The 26703-nt window shown below is 50.6% G+C and overlaps 1 protein-coding gene across 6 annotated transcripts in view; it reads right to left on the bottom strand.

The window, feature by feature from the left end:
* The window catches only part of LTBP2 (latent transforming growth factor beta binding protein 2), a 95766-nt gene that overhangs the window by 28745 nt on the left and 40318 nt on the right, over positions 1-26703 (bottom strand). For all 6 annotated transcript variants that reach the window (XM_045563955.1, XM_045563963.1, XM_045563945.1 and 3 more), the window contains exons 4-12: positions 19480-19664; positions 17223-17393; positions 16510-16716; positions 15559-15842; positions 14428-14530; positions 3176-3250; positions 2065-2187; positions 592-756; positions 122-337 (exon numbers count right to left, since the gene is read on the bottom strand). In XM_045563955.1, the coding sequence (XP_045419911.1) occupies positions 122-337; positions 592-756; positions 2065-2187; positions 3176-3250; positions 14428-14530; positions 15559-15842; positions 16510-16716; positions 17223-17393; positions 19480-19664 (1529 nt within the window). The remainder of the gene's footprint in view (positions 1-121; positions 338-591; positions 757-2064; positions 2188-3175; positions 3251-14427; positions 14531-15558; positions 15843-16509; positions 16717-17222; positions 17394-19479; positions 19665-26703) is intronic.

Genomic DNA, 26703 nt, shown 5'->3' with positions numbered 1-26703 from the left:
CCTTTCCTTATGCCCCAGAGATGGGGTCCCCAGGGACCCAGGATAAACGCCTGTGCCTCTTTGAGGTGCTGTAAACACAGGGGAAAGGGAAATCCCTCAGGCATCTCCCCAGCTCAGATACCCTTGTCAGGGGTGGTCCCGGCCTCAAGCCAGGAGTCTGTGGCCGCCCGGAGTGGCTGCCTCTCTGCTGGCCCAGGCAGCGTCCCAGTGCTCTTCTGCCCCTGCTCCCGCAGGGGCCTGGCCAGTTCCTCCTCCTCGGCTTTCCTCATGGACAGGCGGATGTCTGAGCTCGAGTAGGTGTAGCCATGGCCAGCGGGGCAGATCTCCCTGAAGGCCTCTGCAATGCCAACAGCCAGAGGACAAGCTGAGAAATGCTACTCCTGCAGGAAACCAGGGCCCTCCTTTCCCTCCCTTTGGGAGACAATTGTGGCAGCAGGGAGGGAGGGAGCCCCAGGCTGGGATGAGCACTTCAACAAGGAGGGAAGACTGAGTCTTCGGGCTTGAGGGAGGTCTACCCAGGCTGGGGAATATGGCCGCTGGCTTTGAAGAAGCCCCTTGGTGGTCAGAGCGGGGATGGGGGCAGGGGGTTACCTGTGCCAGGCAGGGGGCATTTCTCACACTTGCTGCCCCAAGCTTTGCCCACACGGCTGCAGCAGCAGATCTGCTTGGTGATCCGCTGGGCCAAAGGCAGGGCACAGGTGCCAGGCCCCAGCGACCGGTAGCACAGTCCCTGCAGCATGGAGATGGCCTTGTCCGCTGCAACAGACATGGCACATGGGGATGGCTAGGTGGTCAGTGGGAGGGGAAAGCATGGACGGAGGGCAGTGGGTGGAGAGGTGTGGCCGGCCACATGCACGCAGACGGGCCTGGCCCATGTCTTCATCTGGAAGTTTGGATCCCTGAAAACGTCCACAAGAACTTTAGGAGGAACGTTTCGGCATCTCCTCATGTTATCTGTTTGATGAGACCCGTGACTCCCCACCCTCATGTGCAGAACCTGAGAGCAGGAAATGAGGGTGCAGCTGCTTGTCTCCCGTGCTGAGTTTACAAGTGTCTCCGCAGGCCCACGTGTGCCTGGGGCTGAGGGGGCAGCAGTGTGCTCTGAGGACCACAGCCTTCCTGGGAGGATGCAATGAGGTGAGAACCAAGCTCCTGATGGGGAGCTTTGAGGACAGGGGCCCTGTCTTGGTCATCTTTGTCACCCAGGCACCTTCCACAGTGTCTGGTGCACGTAGATGCTCAGTAAGTGCTTATTGAACTCATGGATGGACAGCTAGATCAATGAATCAATCAAAATACTGGGGATCACAGTGAGTTTGACCTGTGGTTGGCTTAGGTCATAGCAATGCCATCACTACTGTCCTCTTTCTTGTACTTTGATAGTAAACACTAAAGAACAGTCTCTTGTGTATTAGATGAGGAGGCCATGCCAGGTTGGGAAAGACAGGACTAAGGGGATGAGGGGTGGGGCGAAGGGGACACCAAGCAACGCTGAGGAGTGAATGACCCTGGGGAAGTCCCGGTCAGGACCAGGACTCAGCAGACCAAGTTCAAATCCCTGTTCCACCATGAGCTATGGGCCTGGGGTTGGGAAACAGCACCATTAATGCTACAGACAGCCCTTTAAGAAAGGTCACTTGGCAACCAAGTGACCAGGCTGCTAAGCTCAGGAGTTGGAAGGGACAGCTATGGCTCAGCCAGACATTAAAGCACAGGTAAGACCCCCGTGCCGCTCCCTGCCCCCTAGCATAAATGAGGAAACACGTGGAGCAGAAATGATTACAGGAAAAAACAGAAGAAGCAGAAATTATTAATCCCAAACTGCAGAGCCCCAGAAGAGATGCTCAATGCAAAAAGTGAAGTAGTAACCATCTCTCTTCCAGCAGGGTGGGCCAGTCTATTTCTGTACATTGGGCCCAACTCCAGGTTGAGTAGCAGACACCGGCCCTGAGCATAGGGTGATGAGGTCTGGGGAAAATCACTGCTCTGGGCCTTGCCTGAGGATCTGGAGGGTCCCATCTTGCCTCCCAGCGTCCCCCAGCCTTGGTCCCCGCTGGCACTCACACACACAGCGGCTCCGAGATGGATCCAGCATGAGGCCAGGTCCGCACGTGCACAGGTAGCTGCCCCTGGTGTTCACGCACTCCGCGTCCTTGCACAGGCCCAGGGTCGAGCACTCATTGATATCTGCAGGGGGGAGGAGATGACCAAGCACCCACCCCACCGAGGCCTGATGGAGGGGAGGGGCTGGGCAGAGACCTTTAAATACTTTCTCCAAATAAAACAACAACAAGAAAGCTGCCATTCACTGAGTGCGATTCCTCTCTCTGGGCCTCAGTCTCCTCATTTGTAAAATTGGGATAATGATAGTAACTACCAGCTAGTGTTGTCAGAGGGATAAAATAAGATAAAAATTGCAAACACCTGGTCTACTAATGGCATGTAATAATGATCACAATGCTAAGAACTAACATTCATGGGGTACCTATCACATGCCACGTACTCTGCCAGGTATTTAACATATGACACCCCACTTAATTCTCACAAAACAGTTTTATCAGGTAGGTCCATATGTCCTCATTTTATAGGCAAAGGAACTGAGGCTCCAGGAGTAACTTATCCAGAGTCATTCAGCTGGTGGGTGGCATGCTAGGACACAGGGGACACAGGTAAAGGGGACTGTGGGTTGGAGGCTGGAGAAGGGGCAGCCACATTCCTCCCATTCAGCGTTCCTCCAGAGGCCCCTGAAGCACCATGGCAGGGCCCAAGACCCTGGGAACATGTCTGCATTGAGCTGGAGGAGGGAGGGGCCCTGGCAGTGGGAGGGAGGCTTGAGCAGCTAAAGGTGCTTAGCTGGGAAGGGTCCGCAGGGGTCACCACCAACTCAGGCTGGCCTGAGTTGAAATTATTCCATTCCAGGGAGGGCGGAGTGGGGATGGGAGGAGGGGAGGGGCTCGGCTCCCTTGGCTCCCTCTGTCATTCTCAAGCAAGTCCCCAACTTCCCTAGGCCCCTGGAACCAGCAGCCCCCACTGCTCCCTCAAGCTGGGGCTTAGAGGTGCCCAGTGGAGACCACTCAGGCAGGACAGACCCTCCTCCCGTCTGGGGTGGGGGCATGCCCCTGCATCAGTAGGCCTTGCCATTTCCCCTCCCCAAGCCCAGCCCCAGTCACCCTACCTTGGCAGTGAGTAAGATTCAGTCTCTTGTACCCCTGAGGACACTCCAGCTGGCCATTTTCAATCACCGCAGAGGCTGAGGAGTGAAGATACAGACAGGTCTCACTGGAGGGTCCTCGAGCTCCTCTGTCACCCACGCCGGGAGGCGGGTACCATCTGGGCATCCAGCCCACTCAGCAGCTGAGAGCCCCAGCCCCCCAGCCATTGCCCTGGGCAGCTGTGCCTCTCGGCTGTCACTGGGCTCCTCTCAGCCCACTTTGCTTTTATTAAAACCAATATTAAGTGAAACACACCAGGCACAGAAAGACAAATACCCTACAACCTCACTTACATGTGGAATATACAAAAAGTGAACCCATAGGAGCAGAGAGCAGGATGGTGGTTACCAGGGGCGGGGTTGGGGAAATGTTGGTCAAAGGATACAAAATTTCAGTTAGACACAGGAAGAACAAGTTCAAGAGATCTATTATACAACAACACAACATATTGTATATATTGTATACTATAGCTAATAACAATATTGTATACTTGAAAATCACTGGAAGAGTAGATTTTAAGTGTAGTCACCAAATACACACACAAAACTATGTGACATCAAGCACATGTTAATTAGCATGATTTAGCCATTTCACAATGTATACATATTTCAGAACATCACGTTGTATACAATAAACATATATTATACAATTTTTATTTGTCACTTTAAAAAATTTAAATAGTAAGAAAAAATTATACTGACTAATAATACCTCACATATACTTATAATTTATATATAGTATATATTATACTATATGCATGTTATACAATATAACATGTGCTTGAATAGGTTTTATTTTATTGTTTATTTTGAAGTAATTATAGGTATACAGGAGATGTCTGATTGCAGAATGAGCAAGGAAATGGTTCTCAGTATTTTGATGCTAATACACGTCTTGCCTTGATTTCACAACATTCCCCCTTCCTTTACAGAGAAAAAAACTCAAACATTTGACATTAATTAAAAACAGGGAAAACATCTCCATTACTTTGGAGGGACAGATGAGTGTGTCAACCCCTGTGGAAAGCTCTGGCAGGAAGCATATTACTGACAGCCACCTGTCATCATAGAAAAAGGCAGCAAATGGGGAATACCATCTTTTTGTGAAAAAAAAAAAAAAAAAAAAGAATAACTCATCTAAAGAGCTTGACAATTCCTTTGCCAAGAGATAGCCAGCAATTCTCAAAAGGTGCAAGCAATTTTCACAGAATTTATTCCATATGAAGTTCCCTAAAGATACCATTACACTTTGAAGGTCTTGCTTTACAAAGCTAGTCACAGGATGACTTCCTGTAGCAATGTGTCTTCTTCTGGCTTTGACTTCTTTGTGTACTAGCTCGTCTGGGACACTATACATACAGCACTCTCCATCACTGTGAACTTACACCAATTCCGCTTTATTGCAGTTGTAGCATTGGTGGCTACACTTCAGAGTGGTTTGGTACAGCTTATTTTCATCCAAGAAATCATTTACCATTGAGAATGTATGTTCATTGATTCATCCTTTAGTGGCTTACAAAAAGATAGTTCTTCATATATTTTATTGTTGAAATGGATTCTTGCAAGTACCAAGAGACATACTAGAAATATCTATACTTCTGTCCAATTGTACAGCAAAGTTTTAATGTCTTGGTGTTTTAAAATGCTTTTCTAATCAAGATAGCTTTTATTTCATCATTAGCTGCTATCTCTGGGCACATTATACACATAAGGCAAAGTGTGTTACTAATGACAACATATATAACTCTATATTTCATATTGTCTTCTTGTTCATTTGGATCCTGTGGTATTTTTGGGTCACATCTGATCAGTCATAATTATTTCCACCTCGTACTATGGCTAATGACATGTTAGAGGTCCCCTGAGAAGTGTCAGCACTGCATTTTTTAATGACTGCTTACAATTATGTTATTCACAGTATTTTGAGTCCACAGTTTCTTTGCAGGAATTTTTTCGAGACATTTCTTCATTTTGTGAGGTTTGGTTTAGTTAACACTAGACAACATAACTGAAAAGTCCAGTAAACTGAGCCCTGTGAAATGCACTATGTTGTAATATGCCAAAGACATACATAAGGAGATGCCACATTTTCTTGGAATCCCCACCCTTCCCTGAGGACACACTGTGTGCCAAACAGGACATGTGACGGTCTGACATATGGACAGACCAAGTGAGGACAGAAACTGGTAACACTTAGCTTTTTTTTTTAAGATTGAAAAATGTAAATTGAAGTTCTAATATTTTTTCCTGCCCCGGACTGTCTTGCTCTGGTTTGCACGCTCCACCGTGGGGACTGGGCTCTAGCCTAGAAGACCACTCGTATGGAGACACACGTGGATTCCGAAAATGCTGAGGTTGAGACAGAAAGACGAGAGCGAGGCTGGAAAATGTGCATGTCCCTGGCGTGGGGCCTTGTGGTATGAACTGAGGACAGAGAGCAGGGAAGAAAGAGAGGAAGTTGTCTGGAGGAACTCAGATAGCAGGCTGATTGGATGCAGCCCGTGAACATTATGAAGAGCAGAAGGTGGGAAAGGGTAACGCAAGGCTGTTGCCAGAGGGCCGAGGAATAATGCCAAGTTAGCGTTTATATGATTCAGAGTTGCAAGGCCATGGACGCATACTGTCCTGTCTGTTTCTCACACCAGTGACCCTGTAAGGCAGGGATCATTGTCCCTCTTTTACAGAGGAGGGTGAGGAGAGGCCGGCCAGGGCAGCATCCCCCCTCTAGATTTCAAGAGGGAGAAGTTAGGCAGAAGGTCTTCGCTTCTTTAATGATCAGGAGAAAAGGGTGGAGAGTTTGGATTAGAACAGGGAGCAAGAGTGGAACCAGCCGCTGGCACCTGCAGAAAACTGAGAGAACCTGAGGAATGTGTTAAGCTGAAAGGACCTGGGTTCATTCATTAGTCTGGATACGCGTGTATACTTTTTCTAGAAAGTGGTTTCCTCTCTTGGTAAGGGGACTCTGCCCGCTTGCTGGCTTGAAGAGAATGTGAAGGCAGGCTGCTGGAGAGAAATAAACGCCAAGCCACTATCTCTGGTGAGGCTCCCATTTTTGCAAACAACCCCCCCCCCACCACCCCGAACCAGGGCCAGCAGTGCCCTTCCTCACCCCTGCCAGAGGCAGCCTATAAGGGGCTAGTTCACAGCTTCTGTAAGAGCAAGGATAGTGTCCAGTCTAGAAAAATCAGCTTAAATCTCCTTGGGAGAAGGAAAGCAGAAGTGCAGATGGTCATGTGGCTCAGCAGCCAGTGAACTGTGTTATTCATGGTGATGCGGGAAGGCAGGTGACACCTGTCGCTGACCCTGCCACCCACACCAAGTGCCCCTCCCCAGGAGCCCCCACCACACGTAGGCCCACCTGAGTCATGGTACTTAACATGGTGTGTTGTGACTGCCTGTTTGTCCATTTCCCCACTACACTGCAGCTGCATGAGGACAAGGACCTTGTTTTCTCCATCACTGCTGTCTCTAGTGCCAAGCGTGGTAGCTGGAGCAGTATGGGGACAAATAATAATAAGAGCAAACGCTAAAGTGGCACTTAGTATGGACCAGGCCCTGTTATAAAGGCTTTCCAGGTATTAACTTATTTAATGCTCACAACAGCCCTTGGAGGTACTTACTAATATTATCCCCCATTTGATGGATGAGCAAACGGAGGCATAGAGAGGTGAGGAAACAAGCCCAGCTGGTGGATAGAGCTGAGATTATGCACCCAGGCAGTCTGGCTGCAGAAGAGAAATTCTGCACCATTCTCTCCACTGCCTGCCCAGCAGGAGACTCATTGCCCTTCCTAGGACACCCCCTCCCCTGCCCTGTTTCCAAAGGATGCAGAGAGAATAGAAATAAAATGTCAGGATACTCAGAAGGAGGTCAGAAGAACTAATCAGATACTTGACAAGTGCTCCATGCTGTGTATAACCAAAGTGCCACGTGGAGTTGACAAAGGACATCAGGAAGAAGCTGTCCCACACCTCATGGCGCCTTATCCAGATCAAGGATATAACAAGGGGTCAGAGAGGAGAGAGGAGAGAATTTGTGTGATTCGGAGAGGGAGAGTGGCTAAGCTGTGACTCCCATGATTGCTGCAAGGAGACACCTGGGGAGCTGTGTCACCCTTGCCATTGGGACTCTCAGACCGGAGAAAGCCAGAGCAGCTGGGGTCAGTTGGGATCGACCTGAACCCCAAGGAGTCTACACACCACAAAATGCTATGAAGTGTGTAGCACAGACATGGGTAACTTTCCTGGTAAGGACACTGGGGCCATGTGGACTTCTGGCCCCAACCTCAGCCCTGCCCGTCCACTGTTGCACCTTGATTGTTCCTAGACTGGGGACAGAAGCAGAGGCCGCCCTGGCTGCAGCCTGCCCCCTGCCCAGCTAATTCCCAAGGAGGCCTTGGCAAAGGCAAACTAATTTCTTCAGACAGTTTTGGCCCCGACTCCACAAGCAGAGCTGGGAGGAGATGGTGAAGACGTGTGTCTGGCCACAAGCTGTGCAGATCTCAGCCTGCGATGACAGGTGCCTGCAGCGGGGAGGTGTGGAGGGTCCCTGCCGCACACCCCCTCTGCCCAGGGATCAGACACACACATGCCCCATGAGGCCGCGCTCACTGCCACGGGCATGGGAGCAGGCTGGAGCCTTGGCCCCCTTGCCTTGCAGACCTCAGCAGGGTAAGCTGGAGAGAAAGTTCCACTCCCCCAGTAGATCCACATCTAATTCCTGGCTCCACCCTGACTAGCGGTGTGACCTGGGGCACATTCCTTAACCTCTTTCAGCCTGAATTTTTTCATCTGTAGAAGTGGGGACAGAAACTCAGTTCGTGGGGGTGTTGTGGGATTAGCTCTGCTGAAACAGGGAATGTCAGACTGACCTAGCACGACGCCTGGCCTGGCCCTGTGGGTCCTTCCTTCCTTCTTTCCTCCTTCCCTCCCTCCAAGCAACAGCCTCAAGGACAGCATGCTGGCCCTCGCTAGCTGGATGAATTTGGGCAGGTTACTCAACTTCTCTGAGCCTGGTTTTCTTATCAGTAAAAGGGAGATGACAAGTCCTTCCTGTGGGGTTATTGTGAACACTAAACAAGCATGTAAAACTCTAAGTACAATACTTGCCTCATTTTTGGTAATTATCACAATGTCCATTATTCAGATTTTCCTCCTGGGTGAGGTGCCAGTGGGTCCCCCAGTGATTATGACATTCCACCAAGGAGGGCCTCTGACTGCTGCCCCAGAGCAGGATAGAACCGAAGGCCCCACAAACCGTGAGCTGGAGAGGGGTCTGCTCCGACCCCTGGCTCAGACAGGTGCCACTCAGCCACCCCCGCCCCAGCCCCTCCTGAGCCCTCCAGGCCAGAGGTGCCACGTGGCAGTGAGACCCACCACTGTTGGGGTAGGGAGGGTGCTCACTTAAGCCTGAGGCACAGTCCCCAGGAGGCTTCAACTCCCTTGGAAGAAGCTCTCAGAACATCTCTGAGCCAAAGAGACACTGCCCTTTCAGGCTGACAAGTGGAATTCTGAAAATCGCATTTCTTTAGGGTAGGGGACTGGGCGTCTCCCCCGGAGTCCTGGAGAACAGGAGCCCCACCCCAGCACAGCTGTTCCCCAAGCTGGGGTCCTCTGGCGTAGCAAATGCCTGCGCCAAGTGCATAAGGCGCAGCACGGGGCGGTGAATCACAGAGCGGTGGGGAGAGGGGTCTGCAGTCAGATAGACCTGGGGTTTCAGGCCAATCTCCTCTTCGTAAAATGGAGATAATAGCATCCAATGCCTGGAAATATTGTTAGGATGCAGCGAAATGAGAAAAATGAGAAAGTATCGAGCAGGGTGCCTGGCACTTGTAAGTGCTCTGAATAAACAGTTGCTGATGACGACGGTGATAACGATGATGTTGCTGCTGTGACCTGCCCTAAGGCTCTCTGCTTCAAACCTCCCCTCATGCCCCCATCACCCTCACAGACACACCCTCCCCCGGGGCTGGCATCGCAGGGCTATACCTGTGACCCTCCTCATGGCCAAGGGTCAGGACCAAAGCAGAGCAAAGCTTTCTTTCTGTTGAGCGTTTCATATACATTTTCAAACAGATATATATACAAACCCCCGTTCCCTCAAAAATTATTTTCCTTCCCCAACTCCTTTGAAACCCTGTTCTTGGTAGGCACACTCCTTATGATCAGGAGCTCGGTACTTCTAGGCACGACCCCTTTTATTGCTGGGCACCTGCAGTTTTTAGTTAGTGGTCCTGTGTGCTCAGTTTCAAGTTGAAACATCACACATTGGCTTTTTCTCTCCAGAACCACATGGAAAAAGTACACACCCTTCTCCCTAGGGTAATGCTTTCATCACATCTCTTAACTCTTAGGCCTGGGCTATGTGTTGCTACCCTGCCTGTCTATTCAACCCCAATCTTCTTGACAGACATTGTCCTTCGTGCATGAGTAACTCATGAAATATAATCCTGGTATGCATTCTCTTGGCTACCAAATTCCGGTCTAGTATCCTGAGTTTTGTTTCCTTTGGGAAGACTCAGTCTCCCCAGAAGGATTAGGGAGATCTTGGCCAGTTGAGAATCAGACACATTGTGGTTTGAATCCTCACTCCACCTGTCCTAGCTGTGTGACCTTGGACAAGTTCCTCGGCCTCTCTGAGCTTCGTTTTCCTCATCCATCAAACATGGTTATAGAGACTTAGCTTGCCGGTGGTTGCACAAATGAGATGAGACAATACAGGTGAAGGGCCCAGCACAGGGTAGAAGTTCAGTAACTGGCAGCTATTCTTGACGTAAGAGGAAAAGACGCAGAATTCCCTGAAGGAGCAGAGTAAGAGAATCAGCTCCCCCGGAGACACAGGGGCCCTGGGTTCTGAGGTGAACTCAGCCCCCACCCCAGGCAGATGGAAAGATGATCTCGTGGCAAACAGCTGGAGCCCACCACTGCAGGCCCCGAGCCCTGTGCCAGCCCCGCCTGTCCCAGCAAAGGGGCCTTGGGGTTGACACAGCCAGTGCCAAGCCAGATGGGGCCGTGGCCAACTTTCCAGTCAACCCAGATGTCTGTCTTTCTCAGATGCAAACTCAAAAATGTGGCCTCAATCAAAGTGGCTTTTGAAAGCCGTGTGTTCTGCACACTCTGGCAGGGGAACTGAAGAGGCTCTGAGCTACAACCTTCGCTAAGTCCCAATGGATCAGGGGGACATGGCGCAGGCTAAGTCCTGGGAGGTCAGCTGGGCACATGCTGCATCTGTCACTCGGAGTGAAGGGAAGAGAGGGGAACCGTGGTCTAGGCCAACTTTCTGAGCCACCTCTCCATGGAAGGGGGCTCTGTAGAATCTTCCGGAATCTTCTGTGCCATGCAACTGAGACTTTAAGGCAGTCCTTCTCCATGTTAGAATAACGGCATTCTTCAAGGACCATCTTCAGCAGTCCAGCACAGAGCCTCAAAAGCCAAGAGGCATTTGAGGGAAAGCTGTGCAGTCATGTGGTTCACAGGCTACTCAGTGTGTCACTCCTGTCACCTCGTTGGGAATGCTAGAGCCTTCCCTAAGAGGCATAGCCATATTTTATCAGAGGATAAACAGGGGCTCCGAGAGGCAAAGCCACGAGGGCAGAGGATGTTCTAGAACCCAGAAGTCCTGCCTGTTTTGCCAGCCATTCCCAAACCCACCCCGGCAGCCTGTCTTTCCTTCCTCTGCTTCCTGTGCAGGTGCTTGCTTGCCATGCCTCCTGAGAGAAGCACCCCACCCTAGCCCCAGGCTCGGGTGTGGAGCTGGGTGCCTGGCACCCTGTCAACACAAACAAGGTTCCCCAACGTCTTGCCCTTTCTCTATACAATGCCCAGCTGCACTTTCATGTGTTTTAAATGTTTATGTTGCCCTAGTCTTTGTTATTTCTTGCTCGGTGTGCTGGAATGCTTGACATTCCAGGGTCTGTACCCTGGTGCCCAGGTTGCTGAGATGTGCTGAACATGGTGGAGGAGGGGTGGGGACAAAGGCTGAGCCTTGGATGTGTGTGTGGAGGGTACAGTTGTGTTCTGTATGTACGTGTGCATGTGGGGTACAGTTGGTGTTCTGCACGCACGTGTGCATGTGGGGGCAACTGACCCATGGGGCTCTGCTGCCATACCCACCGCCTCTGGGTTCCAGGCCCTGCATTGGGAGCAGGGTCCTTGGGCATCAGGTGGGCTGAGCTCTTGAGGCTGGCACACAAGTGGGACCGGGAGTGGGGCAAGTGGGTGGGTAGGCAGCCCCCAAAGTACAAACTCTGGCCTTTTCTCCTGTTCCCACCCTTCCAGGTGAGGGCTCCTCCACATCCAAAACTGATTCCTGAGATCTGGGCTCATGGTTGCTGTGCCTGTCAGCCCTGGCTGAGGGGGATGGGCCCAGGATCCTCCATGGACAGCAGCGATCGCTGGCATGTACCTCACAGCCTGCATCTCTGCATCCCTAATGGGCTCTGGTGCCCTGGACAGGCAGGGCCCTCTGCTCCCACGCTCTGCTGAAATCCTGTAAGTGCTGGATATGACGTTTAAATGAAGAATCCAGAGTGGCTTCACTTTCATTCCCACTAATGTTGCCTGATAGGTCTCTGGCCACTGACATCACTGTCAAGTTGGCCTAATGAATTGAAGAGGGGATACTGATCCCAGGGACCCTGCAGGACCTGAAGTGCTGTCCCTCCACCCAGAGGGCTGCATCTCAAGGGCTCAGGACCATGCTTGGTGGCCAAACCTCAGATACCTTAGGGCCTGAGAACTTTCTCAGAGGGAAGGTTCCAAGAGGGACCCAGACCTCAGCTGTGAGGAAGACAGGAGGTTGAACCCAGCAGTGAAGCAGGATCCTCGGGAGGCCCCTTCCAGAACCCTGTTTCTCAGCTGCATCACTCCACTCCATTCCTGTGCCACCCACAGCTGTCGGCAGCTGAGCCCACTCTTCCCCTTCATTGTTTCGCAGACTCAGGAGACAACACCATGACAGCTTCCAGGCCCCGAGACAAGGAGGAGCAAATTCTAAGGCTACTCTTGAATTGCCACTTGGATGAAACCTCACTGCTCCCATCCAGAGAAGCCAGCTCCCTCCTAGGACAGCCCTACTGGGGCAGGAGGTCCCCGGGAAGGTGAGCGCCTCGGTCAGCAGCAGCAGCAGGTATCGGATGCCCCTGAGAGGGCTGATGGGGCAAAGGGGGAGAGACCCGCCCACTAGTTTGAATGAGCCAGCTCTTGGGAACCAGAACCTGCCCAGACAAGGGGCTTGGAAGCCCTGACCCCACCTAACACTCTGACATGCCTGCTTCCCTGCAGGACAGCCAGGGCTGGGCAAGGCCTAGCAAGAGGCACACTGTGCTCCAGAAAATACCGTTTCCTCTCTTGGTCTCACCTGCATATGCAATTTCCTTGATTTGTTAAATTCTTCCCCACCTCTCTGACTGTCTTACCCCTAATCATTCTTGGAGACTCATCTTGGGTGTCACCTTCTCTAAGGAGCTTTCTCTGATCCATCAGCTTGAGCTAGGGCCCCCTGTCCCATGCTACGTAGATGTGGAGGTTGTGCATTGCACAAAAGCACCACATCTAAAGGAATCATTGGCATCCTATGTCTGTATATGTATGAAGATGGTTCTGAATAAATGGGAGGGGCATCTTTTTCCAGTTTGCTCAAAGGTGCTACAGGACCAATGGGTGGCCCGGGTTCTGCTGCCTGTGTTTCCATGGCACTCAGCACTTGCCTCGTCACTGCACTAGCCTCTCTATTTCTGAGGCCCCCCAGATGCCTACGGCCCCCCAGTAGACTGCAAGCTTGGGAAGGGGAGGCACTGTTTCTACCTCATTCTCCATTGTCTGTCCAGGGCCTGCACACTGTGGGCACTTCAGATGGGGGCTTGGCCAACGTAAATATTTGTTGACTGAATAGAATGTGGGATACAGAAGTTTCAAGGGTCTTTCTGGCGGGAAGGAGAAAGGCAAACAAGGAAAGAAGAAAAAGCAGCAGAAACATCTCTGGCCTGCAGGGAGACGCTGAGCAGTTAGTTCAAAGCACACCTGGTGGGGCATTTGCTTTTCCCTTTCTGGGGTGGTAGTTTCAAACAATAACAGTGATGATACTAGTCATAGCTACAGTGTATTGACCTAACGCTGAGCACACGCATCGTCTCATTTATTCTCCACGGCAGCCTGCAAGGCTGGCACTCTTACTCTCTCCATTTCACAGATCAGGAGACTGAGGCAGAGCTGGGACTGGTACTTGGTATGTGCTGGACACTCAAGCCCGGGAGCTGAATCCTACCCTTTGCTGCTTCACCAAAAATTCTGTCACACTGTGAAACCATCTGCACTTATTTTTACTTTGGAAAATGTAGTCACTGCCCCACAGCCGAGTCTGATGTTGGGAACAGCCCTGCCCCGCCGTCCCTCCCTCCCTCCCACCTTTGGGCTCCTGTCCAGCCCCTCCCCAAAGCCGACTCACCAAGCCGACTGCTGACAGGCAGAGGAAATACGCACCAGTCCCAGGCCCAGGAATGAGGCGTGGAGGGGAAGACAGACCAATCAGGCAGAGCCATGCTCAGGCACAAGCACCTGGTCACCCCCCTCCCAACTGCAAGACCAAGGCCTATGAGAACAGCATGAATGGGCGTTTTGCTCACTCCTGAACCCTCTGTGCTTGGCACACATGAGGCACCTGGTGAGTATTTGCTGAATGAATGAATGAATGAATGAATGTTAGTTTTTCCCACCATCCAAAAGAGGGCAAGGAACTGGGATTCCCATACCCCAAGGCTAAAGACATTCTGGGACAGACACTCAACCCTGATTCAAAGACAGAGAGGCCAGAACAGGAGGTGAGGAGGTTAGGAGGGGGCCTGGGGGCCCCACCAGGGAGAGAATGAGGGAAACACTGAGTGACCACATCAAGACCGCCAGGCCCCTGACACCTGGGCAGGGGTGTATACAGGGACACCGGATGGGATCCCTAAAATCTGAGCAAGAACCACAGCAAGAAGGAGCAGCCCTTCACAGGCAATCAGATGGAGCAGTGGCGGGGTGGGGGGGGCAGGCTGCATCAGCAGAGGTGGGAGCCAGGTGAGCTGCTGGGAGCCTGGGTGCCAGCCACAAACCCCTCAAGGCAGCTCAGTTTACCAGCCTGTCCTAGCTGCCTGGCCTCCGAAACCCTGGAGGGACAACCCTGGCAGCAGAGGCCAGGCCCTGGGAGAGCTTCCCCCATAGTCACCCGGCACTCACCTGGTCTGGGTGGGCATGGGACACACGAGGTCACCCCCCAGAAGGCTCCCACACTGCCACAGCAGTCCTCTTGGGCAGTCAGCTCCAGCAGAGGGTTGGCACACTGGAAAAGAGGTCATGGACACCTGTGACCCTCCCTGCTCTCCCCTGCTGTGCACAGATGTCCCAGGAAAGCCTGGGACACAGAGCTCACTCCCCACATTCTGCCAGAGGATACCCCCACCCAAACGAGGGGAGAAGGCAGTCAGCCAATGTCCTGGAAGGGGGGAGAGAAATCTGCAGTCCACTCTGCCAGACCCCAACCTTTGTGTTTGCTGGTGGGACACCCCAGACACAAGATCTGCCCTGTGCTAGTCTGCAAACCACCGCAGACTCAGCCCACAGACAGAGGGGCCCAGAGGACAGACTTCTTCTGTGGAACTCCAGGGTCACCCACAGTGTGGGCCCCCCCTGTGCATAGGGCCTCAGGCTCAGGGACACCACAAGCTGGGAGACCAGGGAGGATCCGGGAACTTGGGGTCCTTATTCCTTAGCCATCTCACCTCCTCCAGTTCCCTGACTTCAGAAGGGGTTTCTGGAAACACCAAACTGCAGCCCCAAGAAAAACCATCCTGGGTCAGGTCTAATCTCTATTCTTGGGTTCCTGGCCTCCTGTGGAGGCTTCCAGTGAGGAATGGAGTGCCTCCCATCTTTGTACTGCCTGGGCTTTAGGGTGCAACTTCCATTTGCTAATTCCACTTCTCTTGACCTCCGTGTCAACTGGATACCAGGCTCCTTCTTGCCGGATCCTAACAGCCCTACTGTCTGTGCACTGGGAGATCCTAGGCTCGGCTCTCAGAGAGCCCAGGATTTAGCGGGGCCAAGCTCTAGGCTGTCTTCGCCTGAGGATGCTGGTGACAGCTCCTCCAGAGGGGATCTTCCCTGGGTCCTGTTCTGCATGCCTGGTAGGAGGCCCAGCCTCTCCATACTTGGGCAATTTTATGCCCTGGGTTTTCCCACCTGGGAAGTGGGAGACTCTGCGGGCACTGATGTTCCGTAAGAACAAGGAGGAGAGTGAGCAGGAGAAGGGTGGAGTGGGGGCAATTGTTGTTCTGGAAGGCTCCAGGGCTGAGGCAGGAGCCGCTTTCTCACCTGTCCGTTCACAGCACCCAGGTAACACCGGCCCAGCAGCCCCCGAGGCCTGGGTGCCGTGGGGGGCAATGGCCGAGGGGACTCTCCAGGCCAAGCAGGGATGCTGTTGCTGTCCAAGAGGCTGTGGCCAGGGCCGGCGGGGAGCCGGGCTGGGGGTCTGGTCTCCACGCTGTTCTCCTCCAGGGCCTCCGCCTCACCCCGCACCCGTGCCACCTGGTGGATCTGCACGGAGGCCTCGGGCGGGTGGTGAATGTGCACCTTCACCAAGGAGGGGTTCACAGAGGCTGGGCACAGGGGCTGGGTTAGAGCCAGGGAAGTGGGGCCCCACCCTCACTTTCCCACCCTCTGAGAAGCGCCTACCAGCCCTGGGCCAGGAGGGCCACTGGCCGTGTGTCTCCCCAAAAGTCTCCCTCCATTTCTTTGCTTCCTGCTTGGAGCCCCAGAACAACTCCCCTGTGAGGATAGGACAAAGCGCGAGCTCCTTCCCTGAAGAACCCTCATTGTCAAACTCCAGACCGCCTTCCCCCTACACCCCTGTACAGCCCCTGAGCTCCCGCCCACGGACCCTGCCTGGTCCCGCCTCCGCGCCTTTGCCCATGCCAGCCCCTCTGCTTGGCCACATGCCACCAGTTGTTTAGGACCCGACTGCAGTCCGTCCCCTCCACCAGCCTCCCCAGAGCACTCCCGGCCTAGGGGCCTCTCCGTGCCCTGACCTCCTAGAGAATTCATGCTTTTTCTTCCCCCAGATATCCAGCACCAGGTAAGGGCAAAAACAGGTGGATGAACTCAGCAAGAGAAGTTCAGGGGATGAAACTGAGAGCCAGAGAGAGGGAGGTTTGACTGTAAAGGAATGGCTGGAGACAGTTCCTGGTCCCCGGCACAGCAACGGTGACCGGTGACTGTATCCACCTGACCGGTGCTCCCCCCAGCCCCGGCTGTGCCGGCACTCACCGAGCTGGTTGGAGAGGGGCAACGTGAAGGTGGACTGCTTCAGGGGGCCTTCCAGCAGGGCCCCGTGGCGGGAGCCCCTCCCTGGAGGCTCCTTGTCCAGCTGCGGGACCGGCAGGTGGCAGAACTTCCCGGTGGAGTTGGTAGGGCACCAGCACTCATCCCTGCCGATGCAGCGGCCTCCATTCAAGCAGGGGATCTGGCAGAAATCTGCAACATCGGCCCTCAGGGTAACAGGTGGCGGAAGAACAGCAGCACCCACCATGTGACCGGCCGGTGACAGCGGAGAAACAGGGGCAGCAGGACCCCAAATCTGGATGGTGTGTGTAGCCCAGAACCCCCTGAAATGCAGGGACTGTCCACAAAGCCCAGGAGTGAAGAAGGGGAGATAATAACTAGCTCTTGCCTTTCTAAAAAGCCCTTTCATGCCTTTCCCTGACCCCAGAGATAGCCTGGGAGACAGGGCGGCGGCATTATTATGAACTCCCTCACTTCTCTGTTGAGGAAACTTGGACTCAGAGAGGTTACATGGCTCCCAGAGTCACACAGCTAGGCTGCGACAGAGCTGGGTGAGGACTCAGCTCTTCGTGTGATTTGGGACAACTCGTGGAGCTACAGCACAAGATTAGTGGGCTTGAATTCAAGGCAGGCCTGGTCCTCTAGCCACCCACCCACCCAGGGCCAGCCGGGAACCCACTGAGGGGCAAGGGACTCACATATGCGGAAGCCAGACTTGGGGTCGTGCCCATGGCCTCCCTGGCTGTACAGGGTGGTGGTGTCGCCCCGCTCACAGCTGTTGGCACAGTGCCCTCGGGCACAGGTCTGCTTGCAGATGGTGGGAGTGAAGACGATCTTGATCTTCTTGATTTTCTCTGTGAGGTTCAGCCCTGCAGAGAGAGGGCTTGGGTCCAGGGGGCAGGGCTGAGAGGCACAGCCGTGACCGCCAGAGCCTGGTTAGAAAGGCCCACGGGACTAGGGGTGCGTCCATCCTGAGGGCATTTGCTGAACACCTACGGATGCAAGGCCCTATGATGGGGGCAGGGTGATACCTTTGAGAAGGTCACGATGTGCTAGCCACCAAGCTCATGCTTCATGCACAGTAACTCAGCCCTCTTGAGTGCGTATTACTTTATGTGGAACCATTAGAAATTGCCATTTTTGCGGGCTACTATGGCAGAGTTCGGGCAATTTTCATATGTCCAACCTCATATTTCCATTTTACAGTTAAGGAAACAGGCTCAGAGAAGTTTGGGTTGACCCAAGGCACACAGCAGGCAAGTGTTGCGGTGGGACTTTGAACCCAAGGGCAGGGAATGGATTGCAGCCCCGGCTTGCTGGAGAGGAGAGTTTTCTAAGAGACGTAGAGGAAGATAGAGCCTGGAAGAAGGATTAGAGTCAGATTCTTCAGGGGACTGACTACCAGAACAAGGATCAGGCAGGGTAGCGGAGAAGCCACAGAAGCTATTGTCAGCAAGATGTCCTCCCGCTGTGATGTGCAGTGTGGGCCAGGAGGCAGGGTGACCAGCTGAGAGGTCATGGCAGCAGCATGAGCTGAGGTCACCTCATTTAACAAGGGTGTTAGTAGTGGAATTGCAAAGTAAGGTATTAATTCAGTAGGGGGAGCCGGGCGAGGGGGGCTGGAAGGCAGAGGGTTGAGGAAGGCAGGAGAAAGGAGGAAGTGGAAAAAGTATATGTGGACCATGGGTTCAAGAAGCTTAACTGTGACGGGAACAGATAGAGAGGAAGCCAGAGGAAGCAGAGAAACAACTCTGTGTGTGCATATGCGTGTGTGCGTGTGTGAGAGTGTGTGTGTGTGTTACTGGGAGAGCTGTAAGCAACTGTATATGTTGAAGAGAAAGCGCTGAGAGAGGAACAGGTTGAAGACACAGAATGTCGGGGGGTGATACCTAGCATTCCAGAAGACACAAAAAGGGTGCAGGGGTGTGCCTTACACAAGGGGTACGCTTCCCCTTCAAGAGGGCAAAAAAGCAGGTCATCAACCATAAAAAGGAATGAAGGACTAATCATGCAACATGGTGCAACATGGATAAACCCCCAAAACGCTATGCTAAGTGAAAGCAGCCAGGCACAACAGACAGCACGTTGTATGATCCCACTGTGTGAAATGTACAGGAAATGCAAATCCACTGAAAGTAGATCAGTGGTTACCACGGGCTGGCGGGACAGGGGACTAGGGGGTGACTGCTTAATGGAATGATGAAAATGTGGAATCAAATAGTGGTGATGGTTGCACGAAATTGTGAATATACTAAAAAACACTGAAGCATACACTTTAAAATGGTTGATTTTATGTTACATGAATTTTATCTCAATGTTTAAAATGCTCGTGCACAGACTCAGCTAAGGGAGTGGTGAGCACGGGTTGAGGAGCTCTCTGGGAGGTGGGGCGCGTCCGTGGGCTGATGGATGGGAGCTCGGGAAAGTGGGGGAGGCCCGGAGTAGCCGCTCTGAGGAATGGAGGGAGAAAATGTCCAGGCCCACAGGGAAGGGCGAGCACAAAGAGTGTGCCATGGTGTGAGTCCACGAGACAGTTTCTCCTGTGGGCAGCAGCGGCGCAGCTGTAGGTGCTGAGGAAACAATTGATTGGGTTGGGTTGGGTTGATCTGGGAGGGTTGGGGTTTTCAGAAAGGAGGAGGGGGAAGGACCAGGACCAGGGAGTTGAGGTTCACGGCGGGATATGAAGGAAGTAGAGGCAAGAGGGGAGGACAGACTGGACAGAAATGGAACAGTCAAGGGTCAGTCAAGGGTCACAACAAGGACAAAGTCCAGATCAGCTAGTTTGCCCCCCCCCCCCCCCGGGGGCCTGGCACAAAGCAGGTGCTCAATGAGTGTTTGTTGATTGGCTGGAAGAATGAGGGACAAGGTGACAGCTCAGCCCCTCTGTGAGACCAGAGAGGGAAACAGAGATTTATATGCCCTGCTCTTCTAGGACCCAAGACAGGGCATCCTTACCCCAGGGGGATGAGAGGTAGTCCAGACCCTGCTGGGTGCCATCTCTCTGCTCAAGGCCTGGTCCCGAGGGCAGGGCATTGGAAGTCAGCTGGCCACCGGCAGCGGCAGTCGGATAAAGTCGGACAGTGCGGGACAGTCCCACATGCTGCTGGGGGGGGCGGGTCTGGCTCAACCCACTCAAGGTCCTGTGGAGACAACCAAGGCACGTGGGTTTGCATCCCTGAAGAGCATCTCCGTGCCATCTCTCGGCTGGCTAACTGCAGAAATACCTACCCCTATGTGGAATAGCCAGGCTTTTGCTGGGTTATTCTGGGCAAGCCACTTAGCCTTTCTGGGCCTCAGGGCCCTTGACTGCAAAATGAAGGCGGTTAGACTGTTCCCATGTAGCTCTGACATTGAGAGTCTTTGGGAGCCCTGCCCTACAACCAGGTCCTGTGCCCACCCCCTGTCACCTCCTAATACAACCCTTAACATGAATAACCTGTGGAATAGGTCCCAACAAGTACACACTCACATTGATTCAGGGGTGGATCCTAAACTCTCTTATTTGTTTGTTTGTTTGAGATGGGGTCTTGCTATGTTGCCCAGGCTGGTCTTGAACTCCTGGCTTCAAGCAATCCTCCCACCAAGGCCTCCCAAAGTGCTGGGATTACACATGTCGGTTCATTTATTTTATTGTAAGAATAACATAACAAAAACACGAATTCATCATCCCCCACTGCAACACAGCAAATACTTTTGCCTGTTTTCTTTAACCTTTGATTTTACACTGTTGTCACACTTATAATACAATTTAAATTCTGATTTTTCACTCAACATCGGATCACACCTTATACAATCCCATTTTTCTTATTTGTCATGTTCATTGCTATATCATAGTCTATCTGAAGATAAATCACAACTTATTTAGACATTCTCCTGTTACATACATGGATTTTTAAAAATTTTTTACTGTGGACATCCTTACCCATTCTATTAAAATATTCCTTTAGTATAGGGGAATTCATTGTACTATTCTATTTTATTCTGTGTGATTGAAAATTTTTTATAAGAAAGATTTTGAAAGGATTTTGAAAGGATTATTACCTTAGGATGACTTCCTTGGACTAGAGTGACTACATCAAAGCTTATAAACATTTATGGCTCTAGGTACACACGGGTATATTGCTCTCTGAAAGGGTTGCATCAAAATGTATAAATGGATCACTCAGAGCACAACCTTGCCAGCATAACATATTATTAATTTTTATACTTTGCTGATTCTGAATAAGCATAAAGTGATACTTCAATGTTGCTTTCACCTCTCCCCACCTTTTTTTTGATTACTTCTGAGGTTGAAATTTTTTCAGGTATCTACTTACCACTTGTGGAAATTCTCGCTCATGTCCTTTGACATCTTAACTATTTAAGTCACCTCATAGATTTGAACACATTCTTTTTGTTTACTATTGGGCAGGCTGCTCTAAAAGGCAGCCTCTATTGTAAATACTGTCATTGTTGAAATGTCTATGATCCACGGCATAGACAGCAGCGTCTGGACTGTGGTGGGTGTGAGCGTACTGTGGACATTGAAGTTGAGAGCGCTTCAGTCCTTGCCCAAAGTTATGCGACAGCTAAATCGGGGCCCCAGGATGCCAACCCAGGGCAGCCTGACTTGAAAGCCTGTGCTCTATGCCACCCAACAAACCAGCCTAGACCACAATCGAGGCTCAGCCTGGAAGCCTTCCTTCCCCAGTAGGTCCCATGTCCAATCTCCCCATTGGATTCCCTGCCCAAGTGGGGTAGGGTCCTGCGACACTTTCCTTCCTCCATCCCCACCCCAGTTCTGTTGGCCCTGGGTGCCCAGGCCATGAGCAAGCTCTTTCTTATACGTTCCTAGCAGAAGCCAGACAAGGAGAGATGTAGGGCCTGGCCACCCCAGCCACCTCAGCTCCTGCCCAGCCCTTCCCCAGTGCCCTTGGCTCAGGACTGGACTCCTGCGAACGTTAATGCCGCTCTTCCTCCTGGTACTATCAGCAACAAATCCTTACCCTGACAGGTCCCAGCTGACCTCACCCTACTGCCCAAATTTGAGGGCTGGAGTGGGAGAGAGATCCTGTTAGCCACCCCAGAAGCTCTGGGAGCTGTCACGGGCCAGAATTAGGACCTCAAACCTCAGGCATCTAGCCTTCATTCCCAGGAGAAGGTCAGGACAACCAGCTGCAGCAGAAAGCACAATCCTTCCAAGGGCTTCCAAGAGAGTGCTCGAGAGAGGTGGTGAGCTGGCAGGTCACTAAGAGCCTCCCCCTGGGATACCAGGCTGGCACCCTGCTCAGGTTAGAGCCAGCACCACAAAGCATTCTAGAGAAGCGAAAAGAGTAGCTCATGTTCTGCCCAGACCACCTGCCACTTTTTTGAACTTGACCCTGACAAGGAGCTCTCTAATTTGGACAAGATGAACACTCTGGATTCTTTCTCAGTGTCTTCTTGTCATTGTTATGTTGTTGTAGCTGTCACTTGTTTCTCTAATTGGCACTCAATTCTAATGGCATCAAGATTCCAGAGTTCAAATCCCTTAAGGGCCAGTTGGTTAGCTTTGCAGAAAAGAAAAGCAAATAAACAAACCATGCATTCCCTAATTGTAGACAAGACCCGGCTGTACAGAGATAGAGGCTAGGATTTGGGCCAGACAGAGGTCAGTTCTGCCTCTTTCTAGCAGTATGGGCTCAAGCAAATCACTTAGCACCCCTGTGCTGCAGACTCCTCATTAGCAAAACAAGAATAGCAATACCTACCTCACTGGGCTGCTGGGAGGACTAAGAGAACAGGGAGACCATGAGATTATTTTGCAAATATAAGTCAATGGTCACATGTTGAAAAATGTGCCAGAATTTTAAAATCACGCGAGTGAAGGGGAAGAAAGGGCTTGGCTATAGTTTGTACTAAGTACTTCTCCCCAAGCAAATAAGATGTGACCGAGTCACTTAAAATTCTTCTTCATCTAAGGGAGATAAAAAGAATCCCCAAAACCACTTGTTATTGTTATCCAAGTGTCCTTATATATAAAGGGTCAAGTGCCTAATCTGGTGTCAACACATTTTTAATAACCAGAGTCCTCTGAGCCCAATTCATTGTCATCTATTGCTGTGATGGATATTTGGGGTTAAATGACAGAAATTTAAAAGCCCTGCCTTCTGAAAGGCTCACAACAGTGTAAAGAAGGAAGCCTCAATTCTTTGATAGATTCTACGTCTTATACCGAAAGCAGCCATATAAGGACACTGCTTCCTCCCTTCATAAACCCTAGTCTAGGCCTCAGAGGTGGGCAGGGCTGCAGGCTCTTGGCCCCTGCTGGTCTCCAACTGGTCGCCACTGCCCTCACCCCTTACCTAGAAGGGCACAGGCGGCCAGGATGGGATGGAGACTGTGGAGTTTGTAAACCCAAATCGCCTGGCCTTCTGTTACCTCTGTGCTCATCTCCCTTAAACAAATCACAAGCCCTTAGCCAAGTCCTGGCTGTGTGCCCCATCCTAGTCTGAATTAGGCTGTGGGACATCAAAAGAAGGGTCTAGCACCATGTTTGGCCCAGGGTGGTCCAAAGAAGCAGTGCCCCCCTTAAGGACAACAGAGTGGAGGCAAGAGGGACAAACGAAAGCCTCAATGAGAAGGTGACTTTCTTAAACAGCCCCTGGGAGAGGCTCCATCTACTATCAGTCTTGGAAGAGCTGCTGCAATTTCATCAAAGGACAGCGGTTGCCAAACTCACGTGGCATGAGAATGGAACTCATTATCTCTCTGGTATTATCCCAGGGAAGTCCTGGCAAAGCTGCCACAATGGACCAAAACAGCCATCTCTAGACTTCAAGATTTTGTGGATCAGTAAAATTTTAAAACAAATTTGGGGGGGGAGGTGGCAATGTAAAATTGCCGACTTTTTATTTAGGTAGGGAAGATATTAAAACACATACACACACAACTACCAATCATTGCCACCATAACGTCATGAAAGAAAAGACATTTCAGTGCCCAAAGGAAACATCTGAACAAGCTTAACTTTGTGGAAATCTCACAACATTGACTTTATTGTCTTTATTTGTTTATGGACCATAAAAACTCCATCACAGACCAGCACCAAGCCAAGAGAGAGCCATTGGACCCACCAACGCCTGCTCTCGCCTGAGGACTCTGGGCTCTTTCAACCAAATTCCAGGGGAATATTCCCATCCCAGCTGGCTGGGATCTTCAGATCCACGCAAAAACTGCCTGGGCAGTTTGTACCCATAATAGTGCCACTCAGTTAAATGTGCAGGGTGTGCTAATGCCCTGCCTGACACGCCAAGGTTTCTAAACAGCGATGGGGAGACAAGTGGGTAAGGGGCTCCACGCCCTCCATCCCCATCCAATTTCACCCCTGCCTGGTGGCCCCGCTCCAATTTATAAATTGGGCTTCTAAATGCAGTCAGCCCTTTGTATCCATGGATTCTGCATACACAGATTTACCCAACTATGGATACAAAATATTAGGAAAAAAACCAATAAAAAATAACAACAGTAAAAATAACACAAAGTTATAAACCAATACAGTATAACAACAATTAATATTTATATAGCATTTACATTGTATTAGGTATTACAAGTAATCTAGAGCGGCAGTCCCCAACCTCCTGGCCCGGGTCTGTTAGGAACTGGGCCGCACATCACCTCCTGAGCTCCACTCCCCATCTCTCCCACTAGCCCTCTCCTCACCCCCCACCTGTGGAAAAATTACCTTCCTTGAAACTTAGGAAATGGGCCGCACAGCAGGACATGAGTGGCAGGGGAGGAAGCAAAGCTTCATCTGTATTTACAGTCACTCCCCATGGCTCTCATTGCCACAGGAGCTCCACTTCCTAACCCACCCACCCCCTACCAGCCATGAAAAACTGCCTTCCTTGAAACTAGTCCCTGGTGCCAAAAAAGTTGGGGACTGCTGATCTAGAGGATTTAAAGTATACAGGAGGATGTGCATAGGTTATATGCAAATACTACATTGTTTTACATAAGGGACTTGAACATCTGTGGATTTTGGTATCCTCAGGGGTTCTGGAACCAATCCCCCACGGATACTGAGGTACAACTATACTATTTTGTTTGAAAATGGTCTTATTGCTAATAGAAAGTTTAAAAATATCACTACAAGGTGATTGTTATAGCTATCATTTATTGAGCTCTGAGCTAGGTATCTTACACATATCATCCTATTTATATTATATTAGTGAGTGAAAAAAGTAATTTGCAGAATAATATGGATAGTACGCCTCCAGTTTTGTGTCTGAAGAAAAACTTCTATCTCTCTCCCCCTACAGATGTTTATATAGGCACAAGAAAGGTCTGGAAAGATCTGTAAATAGTGGCAAGTCCTTGGGAATGAGAATGCCTATGTATAGGTAACTACCATTTTAAACTTTCTGTACTTCTACATTTAAAAATTTTTTAACAATAAATATGATTATGCAGGATACACATGTATTTATTTTGTAATCAAAATAGATATTCTTCCCAGCAACTCCATATTATAGATAAGGAAACTGAGGCTCAGAAAAAGCATGGTAAATGTGTGCACATGACTAGGACCTCAGGTGGACTGTGGTAGCTAACAGAGGTATGGAATTTCAGGTATAATATGGATCATATCTAGTAGAAACTCTAGAAAGCTTCAGGGAGGAAGCAACATTTGAGCGGGGGCTTAAGGGATGGGTAGGATTTTAACAGCCCCAAATAAGGAGGAAGACATTCCAGGTCAGAAAAACAACATAAGATATGCATGAAAGTGGGAAGCACGGGCCACGTTTAAGGAAGAATGAGCAGAGTTTGGATAAAGCACAGAATGGATCGCAGCGCATGGAAGAGAAACAATATCCATTCGGTGCCTATCAGGTGGCAGGCATCATGCTAAGATGTTTTACATAATATGTCATTTATTATACTTGTCCAAACAACTCTGATCAAAAACCTCTGCTTGGCCAAAACCACTTTAACAAAGTAAAGAGATAAATGACAAAATGGGAAAAATATGTGCAACTCATATCATACATAAAAGATGAACTTCATAATATCTAAAGAGTTCCTAGGGACAGAAAAGACAGAGACCAACAACCCTAGAAGAAGAATCAGCAAAAGATATGAACAAACAGTTCACAGAAAAAAATAAAATATGTTTCTTAAACATAGAAAAATATACTCAACCTTTTTCTTTATAAGAGATGTGCAAATGGAAACTACTCTGAGAGAGCATTTTTTTAAGCCATCAGATTAGCAATAATCCAAAAGCTTAACAACACACTCCTTTGGCAAGACTGTACAGAAACAGGCACTCTCAGACGTTGCTGTCAGGAATGCATATTGACACAACCCTTATGGAAAGCAATTTGGTGATGTCTATCCACATAGCAATGTCTCTGAGCTTTGACCCTGCAATTCCACCGCTGAGACTATCCTGTAGATACACCGGCTGTGGTAGGTGCTGCCACCCTGCTCAGGTACCCTTCCCAGCTGGTGCATCCCCAGCTGCCGCAAGTGTGGTGGCTAAAGGCTTGCACCTGTGACTTCTGAGCCATACTCTTAGCTGATGGGAATCACCTGAGAAGCTCCTCCCGCCACCATGAGCGCACAGCCAATGACTGCCTGAAAGGGATATTCAAAAGTCCTGGACCTCTCACCTCAAGGTGAGACAACTTTGGAAGCTCCATCCTCCATCAGGCCAAAGCTCTATTAACCTCGGCCCACATCCTTGCTTGGCTTTCTCCTCTTTCCCACTCTGCCTCCTTCTCTCCCTTAGCACTCCCCAGTAAATCACACATACCTGAATCCCACCTCTAGGGGACCTAAGACACTTGTAAATAAACATCTAAGATGATGTATGAACAAGATTATTTGTAGAACACTATTTTGTAACAGCAAAATGTTTTGTACAGAATAGAAACAACTGAAGTGTCCTTCAGCAGAGGACTGGCTGAACAAACCAGGACCTGTCCACAGAATGCAGTAATACACTCTGGAAACAGAAAAAGCAGCTCCTTTACATCAGTTAGGCTGTATTTTTTTCATGACATGAGAAAATGATATGAATTTCAAATTTAAGTGCCCTTAAAGTTTAGTTAGAACCCAGCCATGCTCATTGTCTGTGACTACTTTTTCCCTCTGACAGCACAGTTGAGTAGTTGCAGATACCGTTTGTCATAGAGAGCCTAAAATGTTTACTATCTG

Source organism: Lemur catta, chromosome 1 (assembly GCF_020740605.2).
Source record: "Lemur catta isolate mLemCat1 chromosome 1, mLemCat1.pri, whole genome shotgun sequence".
Lineage (NCBI taxonomy): Eukaryota > Metazoa > Chordata > Mammalia > Primates > Lemuridae > Lemur > Lemur catta.
The sequence above is the reverse complement of the archived record's forward strand: the minus strand, read 5'-3'. Positions and strand labels throughout refer to the sequence as shown.